Here is a 14,813-nt window from a genome sequence, read left to right as displayed (position 1 = left end):
TGTTTTGCATCATTCTGACTCAAAAGGTGTCATTTTCATTTCCTTTAAGGCGTTTTTGAAACAATCAGGAAAGTTCTGCAGGCCGAGTGTGAAACGGGAGCGATCTCAGGAGATCCAATGACTGTTAAATGACACAGAGGAGCCCCGAGATTCATCAACTACACTTAGCTTTTTCTGTTTGTCTCTTTAATTGTTATGCATGTCTTTGTTATTGTGTGTCTTCGGATCTGAGGATCCTGTGAAGAGCTTCAGACTTGGGTTGTTGGTTTCCATGTGTTTGTTGAGATCTGTGTCCGTTTCTCTGGTAGCTGCAGAGGTCTGACTTCAGTTGGTCAGAATCTCCTCTCCTGGGAAATGCTGAAGTTTCCCAGAGTGCCCGCTGTCAGCCACTTATTCCCTCCCTCCTTCCCGTGCTGCCTGGCATGACCCCACCCTTCCTGCTCCGGAGGGGATTTCCCAGAATGTGTACTCCTTGGAACCCTCGCTGTGATTTGTTTGTGATTGAGAGCTATCCGTCCTCGCTGAAGCGACAGAGCTTACCTTTTGTTTCTCCCTGCTTCTTCTGTAGAACCAGTTTTATTAGACTGAAAATGATCCGTTTCTTTATCTGCTTCTTTATGAAGTATATAGCACTGCAACACGGCTGTTCTGGGATCAGTTTGAAGCCCACAGGAGGAGATTAACACATTACGAGGATGCCACGTCCTTCCACTGGGACCCTCGCAGGGTTCAGACCTAGTTTCAGGGTTTAGATTAGAGACAGATTCAGGTTTAAGTTTGCCAACTACTGTAAACTTACAGGTAAAAACATGTATGTGTTTCTTTTTGTTCACCTGTCTCAACCTGAACCTTAAAGTCCCATCCTGACAAGACTCCACACGAAGCTCATAGTGCCATTTTCCAGCAATGCTGTGTGTCTGTCTGTGTGTCCTGCTGGCTCGCGGCCGTGATGATGTCATCAATAATGCACTGACTGTGCTTCCTTCCCTCCTTTGTGGCGGCTGCTTGGATGTTGACACACTTACTTGGTGTTCCTGATCATGAGTTCAGATCACATTTTGTTTATTACCAAATCTTCTAAAACTGTTTCTCTGTAAAGTCCAAGATGACGTTTTCATCTTCGTGAGAGGAAAAAGAAAAAGCATCAAAGATTCAGAGAAAAAAAATCAGCAGATATGTCACTTAAAAATAAAATGTTTATTTCATTTCATAATAATTGTACATTTCAAACAGAGTCTGGGCTGTGGCAGCTCTAAAAATACTCTGAGGTTTGCAACCAGCCATTGTTTCTTTCATGCTAAGAGTCTTTGTCATGTCAAAAATAGAATAAAGTGCCACTCAGTCCACCCAGTCATCAGAAAAAAACAATGGCAAAGGAAAAACATCAAATCTTCACATCTGCAACGCTAAAAACATCCCAGAAGTGAATGTTAGTCCGATATGATCTCAGAGTTTGCCCATTAAATTCATTAAACTCCAGTCTTTACTTCCTTGATGGATCTTTTGTCTATACGAAGTCAAAAAATTAGGAACGTGTCACTGTTTGCAAAACCCGAAAATGTTCAGTTACCTGTCACGTGGGACAAAAAAGCATTAAATCTTCTTGTCAAGAAGCTAAACACAATTATTTGGCTCCTTCCAGCTGAAAAGTGTTCCTCCTCCTGAACAGCTGATTGACGAGCTGATTGTGTCTCTCAGGGAAATCCTTTTCTTCTAGTTTAAACAAAGTTATTATTGAATCGTGTTCAGCATGAGCTCCATGCCGTGCAGTCGGGCAAAAACTACAATCATGGCTTCTCTGAGATCACAAACCTTTGCTTATATTGATACTTTTTATAGTAAATTATGCTTTTGAAGTTTTTAGTTAGCTTCTTCCCTTTTGGGCTTGGACTCAATTAGCAACGCTGACACTAACAGGAAATACCACGCTGAGATAATGGAGCTCACTTCCTGTCTCCACAGGACAAACACAGGAATCCTTCCCAGTGTCCCTCTGTTTCAGTCATCGCTATCATGCTCATTAATCAGCTCAACGAGGGCCCTGCTGTTGCAGTCTGATGGGCTTTATTTATGAGGAACGCTTGAAAAATAAATCTCTAGAAATGTGTTTTTGTCTCCGTCAGACGGATGTAAGCAAACTTTATTTACACAGAACAAGAATCACTCGTGTTCTGCTGCATCTGCTCGCCGCTGCTGGAGAGAAACGTCAACACACCGAAAGCACCGTCTGACCTCTTCCCATTGTGTCCCTCTGCCTGTTTGAAGTTTCCAGTTTTGCTGACGTTTCCTGCGACTCGAAGAAGCCTCTGATGGTCGTTAGTGAGTGCAGTTCTTCAGGCCCCCCACACCACTTAGATCCGTGGTTCCCACATGCTGTATCTGCATTCATACAGATGCACTGATTAACACTTCAGCGGGCCTGATTCACAGGGAGGAAGGTGACATTTACGAGGGAATAAACAGAGAAAATCAAACAAAAGCAGCTGAAGGAAACAAACAAGAGAAACTTCTGCGAAAGTGACCTGACGCGCTGCTTCAGCTGGACCGCTGAATGACCGTCAAACCAAATGTGCCATTTTTGAGAAGTTACTAAAGCTGACATGGTGCACAGCAAACTGGAGACTCGGCGGGAAATCCAGCATGAGTTCTGGTAGAAACTCTGGCTAATGTGAAAGAGCACGGGATATGAACCAGAGACGGCAACGCTGCCTCCGCTCCAAAGTGCCGTAATCACACAAATCCATGAAAAGAACTTTTCCAGATGATAAAATATGTTTTCTAAAGTTCTGGACTTCAGGACAGACCGGACAGCAAGCCTGGCAGTTACAGCTTGTTTCACAGAGACTTAGTAATTTTACGTTATCATTATACCATGTTCATATTACTATTAAACAGACCTACACAGTTACAGTCTGCATTGCACCGATGTCTCTGTGAATCTGCACATCAGGCTGGACTGTAGATTTAAAGCAGTGCTATAAATCAAGCTTCAGATTTGGCCTCATGTTGAGTCTGACTTCTTAAAGACTTCAAGAATATTAAAAAAAACCTTGAATTTGATTCATAAAATTGCAAATAATGTTTCCAGTCTGCTGTTTCAGTCTAAGCCTCACGATCATATAAAACAATGTGAATAGTTTGTAGCTAAAAACTGACAGCCATCCAGTGAGACAATTCTGTAGTTCTTAAATTTTTTCTTAAATTCAATTCTTAAAATACTTTTTTTTGTAAATAAAATCTAACAAAATAAGAGCTGAAATGTGGCTGAGGTTCTCAGTAAGTTTCACATCAGGTCAGACGGATGTAAACAAACCAGCAGGGTCAGCTGATTTTAATTAATTTTTTTTTTTGTTATGTTGTGTTTTTTTTGTTTTTTGTTTTTTTGTATTTCGCCTGTTTATTTATTTCCCTGCTGCCAGCGTGATGGTGAAACAGACTTGAAATGATTTTGTTTGCTGTCAGAACGAGTTAGTCTGATCTTGGTGGACAAGCAACATGAATCCTTCGCCCTTCACGCAGTCTAAGTGTGGGAGTTCAGTCAGGACGGAGGAATTTCAGCTGCTGCGTCTGCGCTGCATCATAAAGCAGTTATAGCTCTCTATAATCCCAGGACGCTCCCTCCTCGGTGCTCGGCCGCAGCAATGAAACTGTGGCTGGCTGGTGGCCATCTTGGGCCAAAGATGGGTGTCTGAGTGACTCGCGGTCCTCTGAGAGACAGAAGTAACCACAAGCGTTTTATCTTGAGCTGCTGTCAACAGGTGCTAACGTTCTCAGTGACAACAAATAATCATGGATAAGCTGCGGGGAGCTCGCACGTTTTCACCTGATGCACAGCATGTAGTGTGCATCGTTACATCGAAGCTCTGCAACAGTTGCAGATACACAGGAAAGCTGAATACAGCAGACTGAACGGTTCTTTAAACTCCGGTCCAAAGCAGGACCGCGTCCACCGCACATATCAGATTAAAAACGCCTTCAAAGGTCTTTGGAGCAAAACGGCATGCAGCATTAAATGGTTTACAAGTCGTAGCAGGATGTTAGCTCAGCAGGTTTAAAGGGCTGATCTGAGGTCAGTACAGGAGAACCATTCCAGTTCACTCCTTCATCTCTCCATCACGTTAGAGATGTGATGGAAAGCTGTTTACATGTGTGATAAACTGCAGGTGCAGGCAGGAGATGTCTGTCTATACAGCCAGACACAACCTCATTTCCTGTGCAGACAGGAAGTAGAAAGATGTAATTGGAGGTGGAACCACTTCCTTGTTGCTATAACAGATCAATACTTTTGCTCCTTAATAGAAGGAAATATTAAGTACTGATTCTGGAAAGTAAACAGAGCAGTAATACGGCAACAAGCTTCAGACAGGAGCTAAAACGTGACAGAAAGAAACTGCTCATTACTTAAACAGGCTCCATGATATTTTGGGATTTTTAGCTGTAACTCAGTCATGAAGTTATTCTAGTGGAGTGCCAAAAATAGAAATGTAGAGAAAATAAGCAGGATTAAATGCATCCCATCAATCATCTCAAGGCATTGATTGTTGGGTTTTATTTTGGCGGGGCTGTATTCTTCTCTGTTAGTATTTGCAGGAAGTATTTGTTTGTTGGGAACTAAACCTGAACAGCTTTTTAAATGAACAGTTAATTAAAACCTGCAGCCTGCATTGCTTTTTTTTTTTTTTTCCCAATCCTTAAATATCTCAGACTGAGGATCTACCAGCTGCGTGTCAGGTTACAGTAACGTTGCTTAAAAGTGGTATTTATTACTGCCAGGAAACGGGGATCAGCACATTACAGGTGAAGTGTTTTCTGGGTGGAACTTGTGTGGCTTAAGTTACTCGGTTGTTGTTGTTGTTTTGGGGGGGGGGGTTTGTTACTGTAATACTAATGCGAAAAATGACCAGCGACTGCGACTTCCCGTTGATCCTGTTCGTGTCGCCGGGCAGGTTTCAAGGTCACTGACAGGTTAAGCGAGTCTGTAGTGCTGACACAGACGAGCACATCAGGAGGCTTGCAGGTCTGACTGCACTCAGGTGTGACTGCAGCTTTGTGGGAGAGGCGGTTGGACTGTATTTGACTCAAATTGCCGGAGTCTTCCACATTTTTCTTACTGCGCGTCTTTGATGTTGGGTCTCCATGTAACTGTGCAGGCAGCCGCCTGATGGTTATCTTTGTTAATGGTCTGCAGCGGTGAAGTGGAGCGCTTCCAGAGGGCGGACGGCCCAGTCTGACCCAGGTCAGAATATTACCTGAGTCTTAATGTGAGCTACAGAACTGCAGCTTGCTGTGTCAGTGAACAAACCTGGCTTTCTTTGCTGACTCTGTGAGTTCAGGATTCATGCTCTTAATACACCTCCAGCCTGCTGCTCCCCACTCTGCCTCTTCAGCATTAGGCTAACATATTTTTGGTGGGATCAAGTACAGGAGCATGTTGGTCCTGAGCTGTGACACAGGGCAGCAGCTGATTTCCATCGGCTTCCTCAGCCAGTCATTAAAAATATGGCACATCTTCTAAGATTTGTAGTACATAATTAAAAGTATTAAATGCACACATAGGTGATAGAGCACAGCCTGGCTCAGGTGACCCTGAATCGTCCCTTACTTATGCTGCAATAGGTGTAGGCTGCTGGCGGCTTCCCATGATGCACTGTTTCTTTTTCACTCTGAGCTTACACACCACTCTGTGTGTAATCATCAGTTATTATTTATCTCTGGCTCTCTTCCACAGCGTGTCTTCCTCCCCTCGCCCCAACCAGTCGCTTCAGATGGCCCCGCCCCTCTCTGAGCCTGGTTCTGCTGGAGGTTTCTTCCTGTTAAAAGGGAGTTTTTCCTTCCCACGGTTTTGCCAGAGTGCTTGCTCATAGGGGGTTATTTGATTGTTGGCTTATTCTCTGTATTATTGTAGGGCAGGGGTGTCCAACTCCAGTCCTCGAGAGCTACTGTCCTGCAGCTTTTAGATGCATCCTTGTTCCAACACACTTGAATCAAATGAATGGCTTGTTAGCAGGCCTTTGCGAACCTGATGGCATGCTGAAGAAGTAAGCCAATCATTTGATTCAGCTGTGTTGGAGTTGGGATGCATCTAAAAGCAGGACAGTAGCTCTCGAGGACTGAAGTTGGACACCCCTGCTTTAGGGTCTCTACTTTATAATATAAAGCACTCTGAGGGGACTGCTTTTATTTTTGTGCTCTATAAATAAAACTGAATGACTGTTCATAATGACTGAGTCCAGATGAAGATGACCAGTATTGGTTCCCTCAGCAAACTGGAGCTAGAGTGGCTCCTGTGACTCTGTGGTGAAGCGAACACTCATCCCTCTGACGTCATCTTTTTTATTTTTGGCTCTGTGGTGAAACACTGGAGCGGTTGTGAAATATTTTAGGACTTGTTTCCATTCAGCTCCATCTTTTTCATCCCAGATGTGCAGACTGACTCTGGGCTGATTGGAGCCTTTGTTTTAAGCCTCGGAGCTGCAGGGGGCCGCCGTTCCCGTCGGGGCGGACGTTGGTAAAGCTCCTCAGTTCGAGCTTTATTTGTGTTCGTGTCCGCTGACAGGAACTCTGCAGCGACATCCCCCCAGCCCCCACCCCCGCCTGCCTGTGTCTGCACCTCTGTAATCTCCCTCGCTCTGTTTGTCTGAAATATCACCAACTATTCATCTGTCAGCTGTAATTTAGTTTGAAATGATAAGTCACCTCTGCCCACTGAGCAGTTTCAGTTGAGCCTCCGAAACGTTGCCTAAACCTCTGGAGACGAACACACCAGCTGCAGCTTTAATGTGAGACACAGGAGCAAAGTTTGGGGAAAAATAAATCATCCCACTGCAAACCGTCAGAGATCGGTGACTGTGTAACAGAGGGACTTGTACAGGAGGTGTTACCCATCCTGACCCGTCGCCTTAAAGAGACGGGAGCTAAAATAAGAGGTGCCTCCTCTGGTTTATCTTCTAGCTCTCTGAAGAGTCTCGATCCACATGTAAGGAGCTGAAGGCTATAAAAGTTCCTAAGAACTTTTTTAGTTCCTGTTTTAGTGTCACTACTTTCCAGGAAAACAGGAACCTTTGAATGATGTAAGTGTTTGGTGATTGGTCTAGATATGACCGTAAGCAAATCTTGGTGTAGGACAACTGACCAGCATGTTACAGATAATGACTTAAACATAAGCTGTGGAAACAGCAGTGAGCTCTCAAAGAAGATGGTCACAAGGTGAAGTCCAGGTTTGGTTATATCTGTACGCATCTGCAACAGAAACTACCCCCGAGTTACAGTCATGTCCAAGATTTTGTGGCCGTTTTTGCCTTTTGGATGCTTCCACAGAGGATTTTTGTTAAATCAATCAAGATGTGACTGAAACTGATTTTCACCTTTAAATTAAGCAGTTTATTTGAAGTAGTGCTGGTAGCTGATAGAGGCTTTCAAAGCTTCATAATATTTGTGGTGGAAACCTCGCCTGTCAACTCCGTTACCATCTTAAAACCAGGACTCACAACGAACACACAACATCCTCTATCTTCTTGTTGTTGTAATCCTTGCCGTGCCAACCGCAGGCTGGTTATTACATCATACAATCTCGGTTCATGTCGGCAGTTCAAATGCAAACCGATGAAAGTGTATCCTCACTTTCCCTGCAGGTGTCGGGAATCACTCCTGCGATGCTTTCTCCTGATTGTGCTGACGAACAGCTTTTCTGGATGGCTCTGTCAGATTTAGAAATGTCACGCCGTCCGGTGAGATATTTCTCCAGCCGTTTAACGTCAGGCTGCGAAGCTGTTCATCACAAGTTTCTATTAAGCCCCTGTTATTTCTGCAGGGCTGGCGTCACTGTAGCGCCGAGGGCGATGGAGGAAATGTGTCTCTCCACGCTCGTCCGCCTGATGGCCGTCTCCGTCTGAAGAAAACTCTGTACACGATTGTGTTTTGATACCATGCAAACATCCCTCATCATTAAAGAGGCTCTTAACTGTCTGACATGTAAACACTGAACTTCCTTGTTTTGGTTAGATGTCTTAGCTGCCAGCGAGGCTCTTAGCCAATCACACTTGTATAAAATCGATCAGTCAGTATTTGTGTACGAGCGGCTGCTCGTGACTGCGGGCCATTCAGGAGTGATTTATGGTTTATGTGGCTGTAGCGACGTACACCTCCTGTGACTTCCTCCCTCTGCGATAGGCCCTGGTTACTGCATGTTTGTATTTATTTCTGTTTCATATCCTTTTTTTTTTCCTTGCTTTGATTTGTGTTCCAGAGTCAGTTTCTCATGAACTCTTATAATCACTTCTCTGTTTCTCTACTTTCACTCAAACTGTCTCCAGTTTATTTAGCTTCAGCATCAGATTGAGATTATTTCCCAGAGCTCTTGTGGAATAGACGAGACGTCTCTGAGCACAATCCTGATATGTTTCTAATGTCCCAGACAGTGTTGACCTTTAAGGTCAGTACCCTGAGTGGACACACAAATCGCATTGCAATCAAAAATGTCTGACTGGTATATAAAAGATGCACACAGCTCTCAGGTGCATGTGAGACCGAAGTACAAGCTTCTTAGATGAGCTGTAACAGAAAGCCCACTTATTGTTCCTAAAACATGGTGTGGGGGTCCGGTTTAGAGGTGTAGCAGTTACAGCTCCCTGTATCATCACAGCAGCACAATCAAAGCAGCCAAGCCCATAAATTTAAGATTTAACCAAAACAGGTGTTTTAAAAATGTCCAGTTGTGATTAAAGTGGAAACTATGCATTTATTTTGTACCAAGCTATAAATATGCCTTTTAATGCTGAAGATGGATTTTTTTGGAGTCTGTGGGGATTGACTCATTTTTGGTGCCAGTCTCGAGAGGCCTGAGCCTGAAGGCTGACACGTGGTTACGAGGCAGCCTGCAGGACAGGGGGCAGTGTTTCCACAACCTGCGGTGGTCCAGTCAGACTCTGGAAACCAGGAAAAACTGAACATATTAATTATGGTACTGCTGTAAGGAAAAACAAGCTAATAAGGCTCCATCTAATGGGAGATTAAAAAAAAAAAGTAGAAAGGAAGTCCTCTCCCGGCTCCCCAAAACAAGCTCAGAACACAGATTTATGGGGTCATTGGTGTCACCAAAGAGGACACGGGATTGGTTCAGCTTGTTTGTAATTAGGATTATGAAGCGATTTGCATGAAATTTTCTGAGAAGTCAGTCTTGGTTACATTGTAGCTGATTCAGAGCCAGATGTTGACTTTGATCTTTAATTTTGTGTTACAGCTTCATAAATTCACAGAAGATGGTAACGAAAACTTGTGAGACATCAGTTTGATGCTTTTTGACGCCATTTGCATCTGTCGTGGAGGAAAATTTGAGCCTTGGTAGAGCTTTGCATACAGGTGGATGACTGTCGCTGACCGACCATGAAACTGAGCAGAGACTAGTGCAAGCTCACTCCTATAAACTGAGTGCTGTTTACAACTGAAACAGCAGTTACTGGCTAACACGGGCAGAATGTCAAGTTTCACACAGAAATTCCAAAAATTCCAAAGTGGGCTTAAAGGCAGAGCATGCAACTGAAACTGCAGGGACTCAATCATTCATTCTGGTTGTAAGATGCTTGTGGTTGGTGCACTGAGCAGTGGAAATGGAGTCAGAAAACACACATTTTAATTGAGCTTTTTAATGAGTGTGGTCTCCTCTGCTGTAGCGTCTTCGCGCCACCTGCTGTTTGTTTGATGAACTGCAGGCTTGTTTGTTTTCTGATTGCTCGTGTTTGTGTTGTCGTGGACCTGAGAGTCCTGATCTGACATGACTCAAATTTCAGAAACCTGCATCGCTCCTCCCGGATTAAAGAGATCTGTACGTGCACATCACCTGCTCAGGTGTAGTCTGTGTTTAAGAGCAGTAAAGATGTTTAATGTTCATCTAAGTGGAAATCAGTCATTCCTGCTCAGCTCTCTGCAGAGATTCACTGTGTTTAAATGAAAGTAAAAGGAGTGTTTGAGAATTTTGTGAAATTGATTATATTTTAATGGTATTTTGGTTTAGATTCACTTAAACTGCACTGTGTCATCAGAATTGAGCCTTTTCTTCTGAACGGCTACATTTCAAACATATCATCATATCAAAATCAGAGGCTGTGGGGGGGGGACAGGAAATGGTTTTGTTGTTTTTAACCCCCCCCCCCCCCGCCGCCGCCATCTCCATCCTCTGTTTAAGGGAAGCTTCTTAGGTTAACTTAGGTTAAGTACTAAGTGCTGTGCTTAAAACTTGAAGACAGGCTATTTGACGTTTTTATGTCACCACTGGTTATGAAGTGACTTCCTGCATCTCTCCTTGTGTTTCAGAGAAACTGTACAACTCCCAGGGTCCAGAGCTCCGGCGGTCCCTCTTCTCTCTCAAACAGCTCTTCCAGGTAACACGCTCACCTGTCAGAACTTTACATCTCGTTTAAGCACAGCTCAGCTTACACGCACGTGAAATGATTTTACCGTGTTTTGCGCACTATAAGGCGCACTTTAATTTTCTCAAAAATCGACAGTGCGCCTTATAACCTGGTGCACCTTATGTATGAATTCTGGTTGTGCTCACTGACCTCGAACCGATTTTATATGGTGCAGGGCGCTCAAAAATATGTCAAAAAATGTTTTGGTACAACTTTGGTAAGCTACCCCTGCTTGATGGATTGTGAAGCATTACAGCTACCGTAGTCAGGAGCCTCGCGGAGTAATCTGGGTCCTAAACTCCGCCTTTCGGGTCCAAAACACTGCAGCATCACTGAGAGTTAAAAACTGTCTAATTTCTTTCGTCTTTAATAAAATGATCAGTGTTGCTGATTTACCAGGTGTAACAATTAAGTTTAACATCCAGGCATCCATGAAAACAGGATTTATTACATTTAACTGAGTTAGAAGTTAGCAGGAAGTTAGCTCGCTAGCTTCCATCTAAACATGATATAGCATGTTCTGACTGAGATTTCTGAAAGAATTAAAACGTACAGCTCTGCTATCACTTCCAACATAAATGAAGACAGAAAACTAAACAGCAGTGACGTTTGTAGGGTTACTGAAGTTGGGCTAGCTGGTATATAATGATGTGCTACGATGTGCTTCGGGCGATCGTGGCTCAAGAGTTGGGAGTTCGCCTTGTAACCGGAAGGTTACCGGTTCGAGCCCCGGCTCGGACAGTCTCGGTCGTTGTGTCCTTGGGCAAGACACTTCACCCGTTGCCTACTGGTGGTGGTCAGAGGGCCCGGTGGCGCCAGTGTCCGGCAGCCTCGCCTCTGTCAGTGCGCCCCAGGGTGGCTGTGGCTACAATGTAGCTTGCCATCACCAGTGTGTGAATGTGTGTGTGAATGGGTGAATGACTGGATATGTAAAGCGCTTTGGGGTCCTTAGGGACCAGAAAAGCGCTATATAAATACAGGCCATTTACCATTTACCATTTACGTGATCGCTAGCGACACAGCTATGTTAGCATAGCATAAACAGTGAACCTGGAGGATGAACGCTAACTTTTTTCCACTTGATAAAAGTTAACGTGAGGGTTCCCGATGGTTAGGGACAAATACAATCACATGGCAGGATGCTGTAAACGGACCAAACTTCAGTCAGGAGAACAACTGAGATAATCCATCCACAATACGAGGTTAGTCATTAATATACTGCAACAACATGGGAATAGAGCAGCTATTAGGGAATTCAACATTAATGAATCAATGGTACAGAAGTGAAGGAAGCAAAAAGATTGAGTTGAGTAAAGTTTGACTTATCTGACTGTTTTGTTTTTGCTTAATGCGCCTTATGGTCCGAAAAATAGTGTACTTCTTTTCAGCTGAGGTCTTGATTGCATTCGTCTAGTAGTCTGAGGTAGAGCCTGGGAGATGCCTGCACCTGTTGTTTGCTCTGTGGCTGTAGTTTTAGTTTCTCTGGTTTCTAAGTGGATTTTTTTTCAGGTTTATTCTGATTAACATTAGAAAAAAGAATCTCCTAAAAGTGGAAATAATTAATGGCAGCCACCTGACGTAGTGTCTTTGGCTAACGATGATGTAAAAACGTCTTAAATGCAAACCAGCTGTTTAAAGGTTTGAACAACCCTCTCGGATCTGTTTATCCTGCATGATTAAAAGAAATGGGTCACACGGGTCTCACTGCTGCTGGTTCCTGTAATATTATCTGGTAATTATGAGACAGTCTTTAGATTTCTTCAGTGGCCGTTGGCATGGATGTTGTAACTGCAGCAGGCACTGACACAGACACAAAGTCAGACTCACAAGAACGCACACGTTAGAAAAACAAGTGGCTGCAGCAGCCAAGTTTGGTATTCCTGATCAAAGTTCATCAGCGAGTGGCTTCTTGCTGCTCAAGGCCACTTCGAGGCATAACAATACACTCCAACACGACGTTCCCACACTTCCCTTCCCTATGCTGCAGCACTGGCATTTTAAAGGCAAAATATGAGGAAATGCAGTTTCTCATGACAGGATTGATTACATGAGTTTATAAAAAACTGGCTTCACCATGAGAAGCAGCTGCGGGGACGTCCTGTTTCTATATTAATCCATCAGCAAAGATAATATAAACACGTAAAGCACAAAAGTCACATGAGCCATTTCTGAGAAACGACAGACTCTGCAGGTCGGCACATAAACTATGAAGGGCCTGAAGTTCTTGAGATTAACTGTTGACATATTGATGTGTTGCTTCATGCTTCTGTCTGTGCGAGCTGTTGTTACCTGTGAGCCTTGCAGGCTAACCTCGGGGAACAAAGGTCTGACTTGAGTATTAAAAACAAGCTGCAGCGTGACTGCCTCTGCAGCAGGAGCTCTGCTCTCTGTAACACCAGCTGGAACAGTCTCCTAAACGAGTCTTTTCTGTCTGCAGGATGATAAAGACCTGGTTCCAGAGTTTGTGGCCTCCGACGGGCTGACGTGTTTCATTAAAGTCGGGGCGGAGGCCGACCACAACTACCAGAACTACATCCTGAGAGGTGAGACTCCACCGACTCTCACTGAGGATTAAAGGGAGGCTGTGAAACCTTTGAATGTTCGCGTGTGCACAGAGATGCTCAGAGCACCGAGGTCATTCACATAAGGCGAAAAAGCATTTGTAAATTCCAAAAACACTAAATTAACTTCTTTAATTTCTTATGATTCATCGTGCCTGAGCTGTCACACGGCTGAACACAGATCTGTGAGAAGCCTGTCTGAAGCAGATATCCACTCAGTGAACATGCCTGATGTGAAGGTTTGTGTGTTTAACTGTAGGACTGTTTAGTTTTTGGTCTGAGCACTAAACACAGCTCATAATCCTGCAGGTAATCCACCTGCTCGGGCGTTTAGATCTACAGCAACACAGGAACATTAACACCAGCGCCAGTTTAACAGGAAAATTTGATTTAGTTTAATTTAGTATCATAAGGTTATAGTAGACGAAATCGAATATTGGTTCAATTAATGCAAAGTGTAGACGTGTGTTGTGTTTTTTAATGGTGAGATTTGCTGTAAAGCTTACCGAGGTTACTTTGAATTACAGCATTTTGGATCAGCTGGAAGCTTTTAGTATAACTGGAAAAGGAAAAACAAGCCCAGAAGCAACAAATGTGTAAATTATTGTGTCAGCCGCAGCACTTTCTGCCCGGCAGGCATAATTTCACCTAAATGACAGGAACACAAACAGTGGCAGCAGTGAAACTTGGCGCTTTCACTGGGAACGTGCCGACGGCGCCAGCGCAGAAGCACAGACCCGGGGCCGCGTGCTCGGATCGGCGCATGCTCTTGTGTTCGGTCAGAATGGAAACGGAGCTTCGGCTTCACACATCCAGCAAACCCACAGAAAGCTGAGTCAGCGCTGCAGATTATAGGCTCCTCTGCAGCTGCTGGAGCCTTCTGTGGAAACGCCAGCGCTCATCCATCTGTCTGTGTGTCCTCAGCTCTCAGTCAGATCATGCTGTTTGTGGACGGCATGAACGGAGTGATCAACCACAACGAGACGGTGCAGTGGCTGTACACGCTGACGGGAAGCTCGGTGAGTCCTCGGACCTCAGAGCAGTGGTGCGACGCCACCTGCTGGTCAAACACTCAACACCTTTGTCTGTTTCAGTCTCGCCTGGTGGTGAAAACTGCCCTGAAGCTGCTCATTGTCTTCGTGGAGTACTCAGAGTCCAACAGTCCTCTGCTCATCAGAGCCGTCAACACCGTGGCTGGACAGAGAGGTGCGCACAAAAACACAGATGATGTTTTTATGTAAGATCACGTATAACGTGTCTGTAACGTTTACTCTCATTAGCTGCTCCATGTGACCTATCACCTCTTCCTCTGACGGATGCCCTGAATGTGACACGGGTAGCTTCACCAGATGCTCAGCTGCATGATGATCAGGTGTTTTTGTGTGTGTCTGGCAGGTGTGAAGCCATGGAGTTATATGATGGAGGTCCTGGAGGAGAGGAACGGCGCCGACACGGAGCTGCTCGTGTTCGCCATGACACTCATCAACAAGGTAAGCAAAATTTCTAAATGTAAGCGAGAAGGTCAGAAGTTCGGAGGGTCCACAAACTCACTCCTCCGTGTGCTTCTCAGACTCTGGCGGCGCTCCCGGACCAGGACTCGTTCTACGATGTGACGGACAAGCTGGAGCTGCTGGGGATGGAGGCCGTCGTCCGCAAACACATGAACAGCAAGGGGACGGAGCCAGACCTGCGGACGCAGTTCACCATATACGAGGTAACGACGAAAAACAGGGATTTACATACATTTACATTTTTGAGGAACACATGCTGCCTCCAAACAGACGTCTTTTTCGGTGAAAGTCTGTCGTTGAAAGCGCCCTGCTAACAGGTCCTGAGTGCTACAGCT

The 14,813-nt window shown here is 44.6% G+C and overlaps 1 protein-coding gene across 11 annotated transcripts in view; it reads left to right on the top strand.

Annotated features, from left to right (window-relative positions):
* Nucleotides 1-14,813, top strand: part of fhod1 (formin homology 2 domain containing 1) — a 50,957-nt gene that overhangs the window by 17,593 nt on the left and 18,551 nt on the right. For all 11 annotated transcript variants that reach the window (XM_019361347.1, XM_025908340.1, XM_025908339.1 and 8 more), the window contains exons 4-9: nt 10,309-10,376; nt 12,844-12,949; nt 13,892-13,986; nt 14,062-14,173; nt 14,363-14,457; nt 14,538-14,681. In XM_019361347.1, the coding sequence (XP_019216892.1) occupies nt 10,309-10,376; nt 12,844-12,949; nt 13,892-13,986; nt 14,062-14,173; nt 14,363-14,457; nt 14,538-14,681 (620 nt within the window). The remainder of the gene's footprint in view (nt 1-10,308; nt 10,377-12,843; nt 12,950-13,891; nt 13,987-14,061; nt 14,174-14,362; nt 14,458-14,537; nt 14,682-14,813) is intronic.

The sequence above is a fragment of the Oreochromis niloticus genome, linkage group LG1 (assembly GCF_001858045.2).
Source record: "Oreochromis niloticus isolate F11D_XX linkage group LG1, O_niloticus_UMD_NMBU, whole genome shotgun sequence".
NCBI lineage: Eukaryota > Metazoa > Chordata > Actinopteri > Cichliformes > Cichlidae > Oreochromis > Oreochromis niloticus.
The sequence above is the reverse complement of the archived record's forward strand: the minus strand, read 5'-3'. Positions and strand labels throughout refer to the sequence as shown.